Source organism: Thamnophis elegans, chromosome 4 (assembly GCF_009769535.1).
Source record: "Thamnophis elegans isolate rThaEle1 chromosome 4, rThaEle1.pri, whole genome shotgun sequence".
In the NCBI taxonomy this organism is placed as follows: Eukaryota; Metazoa; Chordata; class Lepidosauria; order Squamata; family Colubridae; genus Thamnophis; species Thamnophis elegans.
Genome location: NC_045544.1, coordinates 4,236,735 through 4,250,666, shown reverse-complemented (window position 1 = coordinate 4,250,666; position 13,932 = coordinate 4,236,735). Strand labels below are relative to the sequence as shown.

The window sequence follows — 13,932 nt, the reverse complement described above, 5'->3', positions numbered from 1 at the left end:
TAGCATGGCACACTGTGTTCTGCTAAATCAAATGTTGGTTTTACAAATATATTTATCCAGAAAACTTCAATTCTAAGAATATGTAATAAAATGCTGCAGAGTTCAGAGTAGCTTATCCAATCATGTTCTCCCTCTGGGTAGATTAGCTATGCAGTGGTTTGCTATGATTTTGTGTCCACTAAACATTAGATTTTATGGTTCCCATCTACATCGGCAGAATGTATGGTCGGCCCAGACCTGACACAAAAAGACATCACTGAACCTGGGAAAAAGAATAAATGATAGGCACTTCCTTCTGCTGGTCTTACAGCCATCCTGTACCAACTCACCTTTTCAATTCTCCTAGTCATCTTTAATTTCCTATCAGGCTCATTCACATGGCTCTCCAAAGGTTCACAAGCAGTGTTTTTGGCATCAGTCGTTGAAAATTTGGCATTATCTAAAAACCAGATCCATTCAGAATTAATCCTAATCCATACTATGAAAAATGTAAATGCTGTCCAGGTATTAAGACAATTGCATTGCAATTAAGACAATGCATTGTTGCTGTATATTTTTCATAATCAGGCACAGTTCCTTGTTTTTTGTGTTTTCTCTACATTGTATGGCTTCTCTAAAAAAAGAGTACCGTATTTTTCAGAATATAAAATGCACCTTAGTTTTGGAAAGGAAAATAGGAAAAAAAAAATTCTGCCTACCAGGTAGCTTCTGGCTAGCATCCTCAGCCTGGTCAGCTTCAGCACATAGGTTTGCTGGTTTTGAGAGCGCATGCACACACTTTTTATCCTCTGGTTGGGGATAAAAAACAGCTTCTAAAGCACAGCTGATTGTCGGAGAGAGAAGCAATGAGAAAAGCTGGGGAAACCCGGAATATTGCTTCACTCGTTAGTGCCTTATTAGGACTGGAAAAAAGCTTAAAAAAAAAATTCATTCTGAGTATAAGACGCATCCAAATGTTCAGCCTCTTTTGGGGGGGGGAAGTGCATCTTATACTCCGAAAAATACAGTAATTACAGTTCTAAGTAAACATTTTAAAAATCATTTTAGATATGTAATCTCTTTCAAAAAGTCACCTTTCATATTGATTTTTTACAGATCCTAATTTGAATTTTAAAAATGAATATTTCCTTTTATTTATCTTTATGGCAAGCAAACCAGCAGAGTTTTCCACAGATTGCACCAAGATTATTCTCACAGTTTATTACATCTTCAAAACTTTTCATGGCAGAACTCTGTTAGATTTTCATTCTGCAACTTTACACTACTAGAAGCAAACTCCCTTGAAATTGAAACAGCAGTGACGGACAAAGTATTTTAAAGTTGAATTGTTTACAGTTCAAAACAACTATTTAGATCTTTCTGGAAATGTTTCTGTTCAGTTTCAAACCAAATCTACTTCAAAGCAACTTATTCAGAACATTTTATAGAGCTACACACCTCTATAATACATATCCTTCACATGTATTATTTGAATTCTAAGATGCCTGCTCTTAAATTCATACTTGGTTGCTCACTATCTTCAGGCCATATTCAATCTTATTTCCATCAACTAACAGATAAAACATAATTATTACAACATGTAACATGACAGTAGCCTGAGCTTTATGGAATATATAATGAAGTCTTTGGCTGGATGGGAAAAACTGCTGTGAACATCAGATTTCCTGATATAAGATCTCTTGGCACAAAAAAGGGAGGTATGTGCCCTAATATACCATGAAGTAAGAAAAGTCACTCTACTCTAGCTATACTGTAGATATTTTATGAACATATCTGTAGTATTGTTAAATATCTATTCATACCTATGAATATCATCTCGGAACAACTTTTTTTAAAACTCAAATATGTATTAAGCACTTCTATAACTACCCTTTTAGGCTGCAAGAAAATGGGGGAGAAAGAAAATAGGGGAAAAAAGCTTATATTTTACATGGATATTCTAAGATTAGGATGGTATAAATGAAGGGATCACAGCCAGTGAAAACAATATCAGTACTATGGCATTTTCTAGGCATGATTTGGCCACATTAACTTTTAAGAGTCTATTTTGGAATTGCTTTCCCAAACTCCAAGTATACGTTGATTTTTAATGCAAATATAAGCAAGCTTTAAACACTGAGATATGCTTCACCTCTACAAGAAAACTCTTATATAAAAACATAGTTGTTGATAAAGTGCTAAGCTGCATCTGGGAACTGGCGTTTTTCAAATTCTAGCCAAAATTTGATATTAACACTGTGCCAAAAAGGAAATGCATTATTAATCCTTTAATGGGACTTTGTAATATAAAGAAACATGGAAAAACATGTCTCCATTGCTGATCACTATAAAATGTGCCAGGTAAGTCTCTTACAATCAACCTTGGTAATGGCAACTATAGCTAATGAGGACATTTAATTCACACATAATCTTGTGAACTGATACTAGGGCAATGATGACAAATAAATGACGTGATTTAAAGTCCTACTATTGTGATTAAAAGACTATTAGATTAGAAATGAAAAACCTAGACTCCAGCAGGCCCACAAATCATGTACAGATGTACATATTAAGTTGTAGTTTACTGAATTTGATATTACATTGACTAAAAAGTACATGCTCAGCAAATAATGCTACATGTAGAGTAATTAAAATGGCTTATCATAAAAACAGCAGTACTTCTCTCCCAATGCATGATGCGTTTTTTTAAAATATCCAGAGCTGTCCAGGAAAACAAATCTATAACATAATTGGAATTTAAACTTTGGCTTCAGTGATTATAGAACCCATTGCCCTGGATTTGCTGGTAGTAAAGACAGCATGTACATTCTCTATAGTACAATAATGCACACAGTTCAAATAAACACATTTCCCATCTATACTTTTATTAATGCAAAATATCTAAATAGCAATACACTACATAGAAAATAAATCACATTTTATATCCAAGTAGATATTTACAAAATATTTATAATAAATTTATAAATGAGTTAAAATATTGGTGCTCCTGGTAAGGAAATAATTTATATTTTATGCCCAGACTGCATAGTAACACATGTATTAACCATGCAAAAAATAGTTCAGAAGTATTGCTTTAAAATTTGCACAAGACACCACTTCTCTACTACTTATTACAGAGCTACAGTATCTCTCCCCCCCTCCCCAAGTTTCTATAGCCTAAAAGAAAGACGTGGCTGCTTTAACAACCAGATATATTATGCTTGTGAGAAGCCTGTCTTAATTTTGTTTGAAACATGAGCAGCAGTATTCTATCTTACATATGAGATTCCATGCAGTCATAATATGTATATTAGATCAAGTATTACATATACAGAATGGAGCTCTTCTGCCACTCCTGGTTCTGTGTATTCAGTCCAATATAAAAAGTTACGTGTCTACAATTCTTCTAGAATGATATGTGAAGAAATCCTGAGGTCAGTTTTTATTACATTAAACTAAGAAAATGCATCTAAAGTAAACACTATAATCCTGAATGATTATTGGTTCCTATACTGACCAGAATAAATGTATTATTTTCATAGTTAAAGGTTACAATCAGTGTAACTCATAGCAATAGATTGACATTAATAGATAAAACAACCAAGTTTTAATTTCCATATGTAAATCAGATTTCAATTCTGACTAACCTTTGGTTTTAGATGAAATAGAACCTAGCTAACTGAAGACTCATATAATCCAATCTGTACTTATTAACTGATCTATGTCAAGATCCTGAGTTTAATTTAGTTTGAATAAACATGCACAGAATTAGACTATAACATTACAATCTGTTGTAGTCCTTGGCTCAGTTATGTGGAAACATAATATATTTCAACACATAACACTAAATTTTGCAGCCCGTGGAACGCTGAGCAATCAAGTGCATAAGCAGTGAAGAGCTTTCTCCTTTAAAGGAATATCACCAAATAGATATGTTTGACAGCAAGACTTTTTTTTACCAGACTCCAGAAATCCACCTGAAACCTGATGTCGCTAATCTAATTATTAAACGCTTCGCATCTCTTAGACAAAGATTGAATATGAAATGAATTCTCCAAAAGCTGAGAATGCTACAGAATAAAGCTATCATTTTATAACAGAGAACCTACTTTACCAGTTAATTCCTGCAGAGAACCAAGATCATTCAATATGTAACTGAATCAAAAGAATACAGTAATTCTTTTCAGTAGATCGTGCCTTCATATATTTTTATTGAAAATTATTTAAAATTTTATTTTACTTTCTGAACATCAAATAAGACTTCACCATAGTTTGTGCTTCATACATCTATACACACACATCTTTCTTGAAATTAAGGCATTGTAAGACACTGTATTCACAGATCATTATTTTAGATGCATCAACAAAAAGACATTGTTATATTTAGGAAGCCAAACATGAGTTATTCTCATAATTTATTTAACATCTGTTAAAAATAAACCTGAAATTTTTGTACATAACTTTTTTCTAATACTTTATAAGTAGATTTTATAGAATGAACCTTTTTAATGAGTATTTTAAGATGCAGAATATATTTACTAGACAGCAGCATTACTATTGTAAAAAAAATCACATCATCAGGTATGCTTTCCAGTAATGAAAACCTCATTGAGTCTACAGACATATTAAGCCTATACTGCCTTTGTTTCAGTGATTTTCAGGAATAAAATAACAATATTCACAAATTTTCAGTATACTCATTTTTGAGATTCTTAGATAAGATTTTAAGAATTTAAAGTTAGAATTTCTAATTTTCATTTGTTCAGCAAAATGTCCATAAAACTTAAATGTAGTCTTCTTCATATGAATTGTCCTTCTTTTAGAGCTGTAAATTTTCAAACTGTATTTTTTAAAAAATTTCCAGTTAATAACTTCGTGGCTGCAGTAAAATTTTGCTATACTGTATTTCAAACAGGTACTTTAAAATTCTTATTAACACTGGTTAAACTGTGGCTACATGGGGAACCAACATGAAATTATATGGATAAAATATTAAGTATTCAATAATATCCTATCATCAGACACATATAACAATTTTTCACTATTTTTTTCCTTCCGTATATTTAAACTGTATCTTTGGGTTTTTTAAAATAAAGTTAGAAAAATATTCTATACATAGAATAAATATTTTTATGCATAGAGTACCGTATTTTTCGGCGTATAAGATGCACCAAGGTTTTGAAGAGGCAAATAAAAAAAGTAGGTAGGTAGATAGAGTGGGAGAGACAGAGAGAGAAATACAGTAGGTAGGTAGGGAGAGAGAGAGAGGGTGTAGATAGGTAGGGAGAGGGATAGAGAGAAATAAAGTAGATAGGTAGGGAGAGAGACAGTAGGTAGGTAGATCGAGGGAGAGAGAGAGAGAGAGAGAGAAATACAGTAGGTAGGTAGGGAGAGAGAGGGTGTAGATAGGGAGAGGGATAGAGAGAAATACAGTAGATAGGTAGGGAGAGAGACAGTAGGTAGGTAGATCGAGGGAGGGAGAGAGAGAGAAATACAGTAGGTAGGTAGGTTGGTAGATGTTTCCAGGTGTATTTATCCATGTGCTGGAGAAGGAAATCACTGACAACTTGCAGCACCTAAGACTTGTTTCTGCTGGCACAGCACTTGATCAATCTAATTTTCATCAATCACTCTAACTAAAGAGCTTTCTGAAAGGGGAAAAAAAGTTTTTACATTCTGCAAACCTCTCAAAAACGGCCTGTTTCTTTAAAAAAAAGAGGCATGAATAGCCTTGGGGTGGCTTGCAGAGTGCTCCTGGATGTGTGTGGGGGCTTAAAACGACCAAAAGAATTGCATGCATAGCCTTATGGAGGCTTATAGAGTGCTGCTGGGGGCTGGGTGGGGCAAAAAACGGCCTATTCTTTGCTCATTTTTGTCCGCCCCAGCCCCCAGGAACTCTCTGAAAGCCTCTATAAGAGCTTTCTTGCACATCCATTTTTGTGAAGGGGGGGGGGGGGGCTTCAAGAAGCAAAAAAAATGCTGTATTCGGTGTATAAGATGCACCTAGATTTTCAGCCTCTTTTTTTGAGGAAAAAAGGTGCGTCTTATACTCCAAAAATACGGTATTTCCTTTTTCTAAATGAGATTCTAAAAATACCTCTGTAGTCAATTATATTTTAGAATGAAGGTTTTCAGACATTTAAAATAATTCTGGGTGTTATTTTGCTGGACAATTATCTTTCAATAACAACTTACCAGCTGTAGAACTGGTTGTGATCTGTTCCCGAATGTTAGAATTTAAAAAACAGTCTGTGTTTCCATTTTCAGTGTTTGATGTACAATTTACACCTGTTTTTCTCCTTTGAAGAAATGTAGATAGCTTGGGCTCACTAACTGCATCCTCAGTAATTTCAGTCACTCTTCTCCTCTTTCTGTTGTGACTTGTATTTCCTGGACTAGAATTTTGGCACATACCTTCTAATTTGCTTCTGGGAGAATTATACTTAATTTCCTTGTCATTCTGTAACTTTTGCTGACATGGAAGAAGTCTTATTTTATTAGTAAAGTTAGAAGATGAAAAACAATCTTCAAAAGAAGGATCTTGATCTTTAGCAGACTTAATCGGAGTAAGCAATGCAACTAAGAAATCATTCTGAGGTTCTTTATCATGTGATATAGAAGACTTCAGTCTAAGGCTTGATTTCCTTCTATATTTTCGTTGTTTGCAAAGAGAAGAGTCTTTAGTCGTTACTGGAATATCAATTAGATTAACTGAAGAAAAGTCATTCTCAGAACTGTTGATATTTTCAGTAAATTCACAATGGACCAGATTTTCAACAGAAACTGAATGGTCCACATTTTTCACCTGAGGAAGGGGATTATCAGCAATGGCTAAAAACCAGTCAATACCATCTTTGCATTCTGGAGTAGAAGGCATATCAATTATTGACTTTTTGACAAGGAAATCACATCCTTTGTCATTAGGTAGGATTGAATTTTTATGTAAATCTTTACCACTCAATTGCTTTAGGCCTGTGTGTTGAGAGTCACTTGGGGAATCAGAAGAAGTATATAATTCAGCTCTGGAAACATCCATCACATTTTCAGTATTAGCGAAATAGTTGATTGATTTCTTTCCAAGGTTCTTGGTTTCAGGACTTCCAACCAAATTGGCAAAACTTGAATTTAAAAGGTGATTATTCTCAAGTTCTGTAATCAGAAACAATTCATTACTGAAAAGCACATCTTATTTTTTAAAAAAGTGAATATGAATAAAAAAAGTAGAGTAAAATAAAACATTTGAAATGGACTACCAGCAAAGAGAAGGGAAATGGCTATGCATACATATACAGGTACTTGGGAACAGAACATCCCCTGAAATATTTCTACAAGGTTCCAAAGATATAACTTGTTCACTGGTTTGAAGAGAGGTTCATCAAGCACTCTGGCATACTTGTGAAATTCCCTTTGCAAATATTTTGTCAGTAAAAATAAGATTGTCACATTTGATTTGTTCTTCCATACTTTGGCTACTCTCAAGTAGAAATTAAGGGACTCATAGTTAACGTTCACCACTTCTGTGGAGCATTAGTGGGTGAATATTACATTATTTACATTAATTGTTTTTCTACAAAAATAAAAGTTTTCTATGTAACTGTAGCAGCATATTTTTGTTTGAAATAAGCCCAATTAGTCCTGAAATATTTTTGTTTGAAAATCAAATATATATCGATATATTTAATTAAAGACAAGGGATAACGATAAGGAGTTCAGCATAATGAATTGAATCATTTATGTAATTTTATCAACATTGCAATAATTTATGTAATTGTTTTTTAAAAATTGAACAGCTGGGACTCCTCCCCAAGATGGCTGTTGAATGGTAAAAACTTTTCTTTTTCCTGCCAATGATTTATTGATTTTGCTATCAAAGCTGGTTCTTTGGCAATGCTGTTCCCTGGATTTGAATGGGAGCACTTAGGAATTACTCAAGATGGTTTTTGGATGGTTGTGTACCCATTTGAGAAAGGAAGTATTGAAGATTCCAGTTCCCTGTGGGAGCCGGGGGAAAGTCATCAGTCATTCATCTTTCTCTGGGCAATTCTGTTTTTTTAAACATGTCTGGGTTTTAACTTCACTTTATGAAGCTTTTGTTTCCATTTGCTTTCTATTTTTAAAACTTGACTGGCTGGTTGAATGCAAAATTACTGTAATCCCATTGGACTTCATTTGTTCTCCCTCCCCCCCCCCTTTTGTTTTTGTTGAATAACTTTTCTCTTCCGTTAGGAAAACATGGCGTGTTCCTGAGTAGTGAAAGTGCTTTCATTTGATTTTCATCTACATTGGATTCTCACTACATATTTTTTTTCATTTTACCAATTTGCAAAATGTTTAGAGGTTAATTTTTATTTTAATTTTGGATTGAAATATCCAGAAAAACTGTTGTTTCTTTTTCTATTTGTTCACTTTGAAGAAATATTACTTCAATGCTTGTGTTCTCTTATCTATGGTTGCTAAGTTACATAGAACAATAATGTATCAGATTACAGATAAGTAAATGTGACTGACATCTGAAAAAAGACCATTTGGTAAAAAAAGTTTGATGAAATGATAATGGCTGTGGAAAATATTCAGATGCATGTAGCTCTAGATAAATTACTCACAAAAGGAATGTGATCTGAAAGCAGCAGATATGGTGGACAGAAATATGGACCTTACAGACTTAGAACTAATTGCACATGCCTCCTGAAGTTCAAGCCTGCATTTTTTTACAACAGCAGAAACTTGACTGAGTAAAGAAGAGATAAAATTGGTTTTCCCTAAGCAGGAAAAGGTTGGGGACACATTTCACTGGAAAACAATTTCATCTGGACTTTTTTGGGAAGATTGACTGATTTTGGAGATTGGATTACATTTAACCCAACAACAATTGTTAAGAGATGGTATTAAGAACAAATGTGGATATTTGAACCAGGACGAACCACAGTTAACTTCTGATGATTGGGATAAATAAGATTCCATGATAAATTTTCTACAAATTGATTACAATAAGAATTGTAATCAGAAGGTTTTGAAACTTCAATTTATTAAGTTTGTATGCCGCCCTATTCCCGAGAGACTATCTATTATTATTATTATTATTATTATTATTATTATTATTATTATCAACTACTTTGTCATTAATAGAGTATATATATGACAGATTAATAAACTTGTAAATAGATACAGCAGCTTTTCAAAAATTGGTGTGTTTCACAAGAGGTAGAAAACTGATGTAATATATTAATCAGTATTCAATTAGAGGGGATAATATGTGTATTATGTTAGGTTTTCAATATTTTTCTGTTTAATTTGGGGGGGGAAGTTTTGTATTTGCATTTTTTAAATATAAACTTCAAAAAAAAATCACCATATTTTTCAGAGTATAAGACGCACTAAGATTTTGAAGAGGCAAATTAAAAAAAAGTTTTTGCATTTTGCAGACCTCCTCAAAATGGCTCGTTTTTCACGAAAACGGGCATGAATAGCCTTTAGGCTTGTAGAATGTCCCTGGGAAGGGGGTGAAATGAGCAAAAGACACCCCATTTTTTGCAAAAACAGGCCTGTTTTTTGTCAAAAAAAGGGCATGCAAAGCCTTTAGGAGGCTTATAGAGTGCTGCTGGTGGCTGGGGGCAAAATTGAGGAAAAATGACCAATTTTTCGCTCATTTCTGCCCTCCCCAGCTCCCAGAAGCACCCAGGAAGCCTCCTAAAAGCTATACATGGCCATTTTGGGGAAGGGGCAGGATTTCAGGAGGCCAAAAATGTTGTTTTCAGTGAATAAGACGCACCCAGATTTTCAGCCTCTTTTTTTGAGAAAAAAAGGTGTCTCTTATACTCCGAAATATATGGTATAATATGGTATAGGTATACAATATGTTGACAGTGCCACCAATTGTTTTCTTGTTTACATGACCCCATACGAAATTTATTAATACAAAGGTTAGTTATCTGAATCAGAGTAAACTTCCAGTTTCAAGCAGTCTTGGGTTCTAATTGCCTATGGTTACATAATGCTAACAATATGTTAATGAGACAAAGAATTAAGGGCTTTGAAACTGGCTTATGCCTATACTATAACTAATTTGTTTAGGTTCGTGCATACAAATAATGGTGACTTCAGAACAGAAACTTCAATTTTCCTTCCTTCAACCTTGAAGACAGAAGAGAAGGAACCAGAAAAGCCAAATAATTATTTGCCAATCACTAAACTATGCATATTGTATAGAAAATAAGATCAGCTTAGTTATTACACTGCTGTAGATTGTAGATTATTCAATTAAATTTGGATGTTTTCCTTGGTATTTTGATATTTTAAAATTATTCTATTTTAAAATATCTTTAAATGTTTGTAAATAGCATATTTAAATGTTTTTATATATTTGCAGATTGCCCTAGGGAAGGAACATAGTTCCAAAACTCATTGGGCAGAAATAAGACACATATCAAATAAATCTCCTTGACAGTCCATGAGAACTGCTTTCTTTTGTCTAACCCTGCCGTTAATGTCGTCCATCTTTTTTTGGTGTTCCTCCAAACTGGGCAATCAGTTTCCATGTTTGGATAAAATAGGAAGCTTTAGTTAGCTGAAGAATGTGAGTGTAATCATTCCGCACCATGAAGAGAAATAGGGAGAAAGTTCTGTCCTATATGTCTAAATGGTACCAAGATTTAAGTCAAGAAGTGATTGCCAAGACATCAATTCTAGATCAGCAATCATGATCCCAAGAGTTCAAACACAGAACTGAAAACACATGTCCATGTTCTAATAATTATTGTATTAGTAGTGCTATTTTTAATAACAATACTAGCAATATCAAAACAATAAAACATACTAGGAGCACTAGCACTGTTTACAGCAGCATCTTTCTTCAATAAAATATTCCATAGATTCCTTATCTGTTAAGAGAGCACTACAGGGTCATTCAAAATATTTATTTTGTATTATCAATTACACATAACCGCTGGATATTTTTGAATGACATTTAGATTTTATTTCTAAAGTTTTGTTTTACCTGAAGTCAATGTTGAAGTTGTAGATACAACAGCAGGATCAGCGTCAGACATCTGAGATAACTGTGAAGCTAAAATATGAATTATTAGATTTATGTTGGGTTAGCAATTTCTAAAGGCATTTAAGGCCAATATTAATATGTAGTTTCATATTCAATAGAGTCAACATTTCATTACAGTGCTTTTATTATTTTGGATGCTTTAGTATTAAAAATCTACAAATTCTGAGGATTGCATTAAGCCATCATACTAAGCAATGGTTAAGAGTTCAGCACGCTATAGCTAGGAAAATATCACACAAAAGAAACGATAAGTCTTCAGCTTAATATATCATCTGAGTGATACATCTCCTCTAATCAAAATTGTCAGGGTTTTAAAAATATTTATTTACGGCTACATTCATTTGTTAGCTTGATAAATTCCGATTTCAGGTCAATAAATTCAAATAAAGTCCAAAATATTGAAAAAAAGCTTTTCCATCCCAAAGATTGTATTGTTCAAGTTATCACGGAAATAAATAAAAATTCTTTCTCAGAAATAAAGAATTTTTTATTTTCAGACCTTTTGCAAAAAATTTTAAGATTAACAATATGAACATTTTTAATGCAAAACAATATACTACATTTCCTTTGAAGACATTTTAACAGATGAAAAGTGCAGTCACCTTCCCCAATTTATAGCAAACATACATGATGCCTGATATAAATGAGCAGTAACAAAATTCTTCTAATTGTCAGATACCGAATTTAGCCTTTCTATACTTTTAAAAAAGTATATAGTTACATGAACAAACCACATCTATATTTTAATACTTCTCTATTTTCCTATTTTCTTCTACAGTGTTACATTTTCTAATGTTTTTACAGCACTTATGATTTTTTTCATAATGTCTGCTTGAATACATTTATAGTATTCCTTTAAATTCCATTCTTTAAAATATCAATATAATTCCATTTAACTATCTAAAATGTATAGAATTCCAGCATTCCCCCACTAATGTTTTATATAAAAGCTTTTCAATAGTTTATTTCTAATTTCCATTTCTTCTGTTGAGAATTTCTGGTTTTTCATTTTATTAGAGTAGTGGCAGCCAGAACTAAAGCAACCTTTATTTAATCAATCTATATAGGCAATCAGTTCAACAATGACTTTGGACAGTGATAAATCTATTACATCCACCCTGTGTCAAAAATATATGTTTGATTATAAAAACCAGTAACATTAATTTGTTAGGTCTAAAGAAAAAAAACACATTCCAGCATATGGTTATCCTATTGTTTCAGAGATTTTATTTATAATTGTTCAAATAATGACTGAAGCAAGAGACCAAAGTAAGTCTGAGGGGAAAAATAAGATGCATTTCTTCATGAATAATATATAGATTCAATTTCATTTTAACAGTCTATTCTCTAACAAGGATGTGAGGATGGGAAAGGGGAACATTGGCAAATGGAACCAATACTGATAAAAATCCAGTGATAAAAAGAAAATCTAATTCTGCATCCTACAAATGGAACACAACATTTATATCATACCAGTAGGGGAAACATTTTCTCTCTTCTCCTTCATGTCCTTTATTCTTCTCTCCATTACACTGCACTGATACTTTATTTTACTTGCTGGGCTGTACACCAGTGAACCATCATCTTCAAATAATAATACTGGTATGTCGGTTTCTAAAAATCAATATAATTTTACATTTATGAAGAAAGAATATATACAATATTTTGAAAGGGTAACATTTGGAGCTTGGACATTATTGTAACATTCTGAAAGCTTAAAATTAACTTAAAAATAGATCTACATTAAAATGCTGCAACATACAAGGATCTTCCAAAAATAAAGCTTTTGATCATTTCTAACCAACTCGACAGAATAATCTATTCTTTTTCCTGTAATGGACCCTTATAAATTCCTAATTTATTGTAGTTCAATAAAGCCATTTTCAACCAGATGCTCTTATTTTTTCAAAACAACCACCATTGGTTAGTACTTCTACAAACATAGTCTTATTTTTTTTATTTTTCATAGTAACCATATACTATATTTATTATTGACATCAGCTGCCCAATATTTGGAATCAGATATAATATTAATGATTCACATAATCTGCAGAATGGAAATTTACTTTATACATAGATTGCTTCCAGATTGGTGTAACACTTAAAAAAAAATGAAAAACATATTTCAAATATGTTACTTGATTTGCAATATCCTACAGAAATCCACCTTATGAAAAGGTTTAGAGACTAAATTGTGGGCTCTTAAAATTTGGAGAATGTCTTGAATATCACTTTTTCCATTCAAAATTAATGTTCTCGATAGTTATGTATAATAACCTTTTTTCTGTCTGCAAAAAGTATAAAAGATTAATGTTGTTACTGTATCTAAGTACAACTGAAGAACTTCTTCCCCAAAGAAATTTGGAAAGAGTCAGCACACTGTCTGACCCTTGATCTCTCCTCTAAGCTGAGTCCTTGACTTATGACTGGTCACTTAAAAGCCATTTGAAATTACAACAGGCCTGTAAAGTACTTCTGGTTCTCATAAATTGTTGTGCCATCTCCTTGTAGTCACGTGATCATATTTTAGGGTGCTCGATAACTAGCTCACTTTACTACTGGTTGCAGTGTCCTATGATCATGCAACCATAAGTTGCGACACTTTTTTCCAGTTTTAGCTTCCGGCAAATAATTCCTATTCAAAAGAATGGATTTGCACTTATAACCGCAGCATTAATGACTGAATTTGCTTAATGATCACAGTGATTTGCTGCAAATAATTTGTTGTAAAGTCAGGCAGTCACGTGGATGCCTCAACTTACAACCATAAATCCAGCTGCAGTTGTAAGCCAAGGACTACAATGAGACTCGGGAACTGATGAGAAAAAAAAGGTGAGGTGTGCTTTCTTTGTGTCAATCTTTCCCTCCCGTAAAATATTTCAGTATATGGAGGCAAGAAA

The 13,932-nt window shown here is 33.0% G+C and overlaps 1 protein-coding gene across 1 annotated transcript in view; it reads right to left on the bottom strand.

Annotated features, from left to right (window-relative positions):
* The window catches only part of MCPH1 (microcephalin 1), a 120,615-nt gene that overhangs the window by 98,299 nt on the left and 8,384 nt on the right, over window positions 1-13,932 (bottom strand). Inside the window, exons 6-9 of the mRNA XM_032216569.1 lie at window positions 12,506-12,646; window positions 10,973-11,041; window positions 6,175-7,128; window positions 330-439 (exon numbers count right to left, since the gene is read on the bottom strand). Coding sequence (XP_032072460.1) covers window positions 330-439; window positions 6,175-7,128; window positions 10,973-11,041; window positions 12,506-12,646 — 1,274 coding nt within the window. The remainder of the gene's footprint in view (window positions 1-329; window positions 440-6,174; window positions 7,129-10,972; window positions 11,042-12,505; window positions 12,647-13,932) is intronic.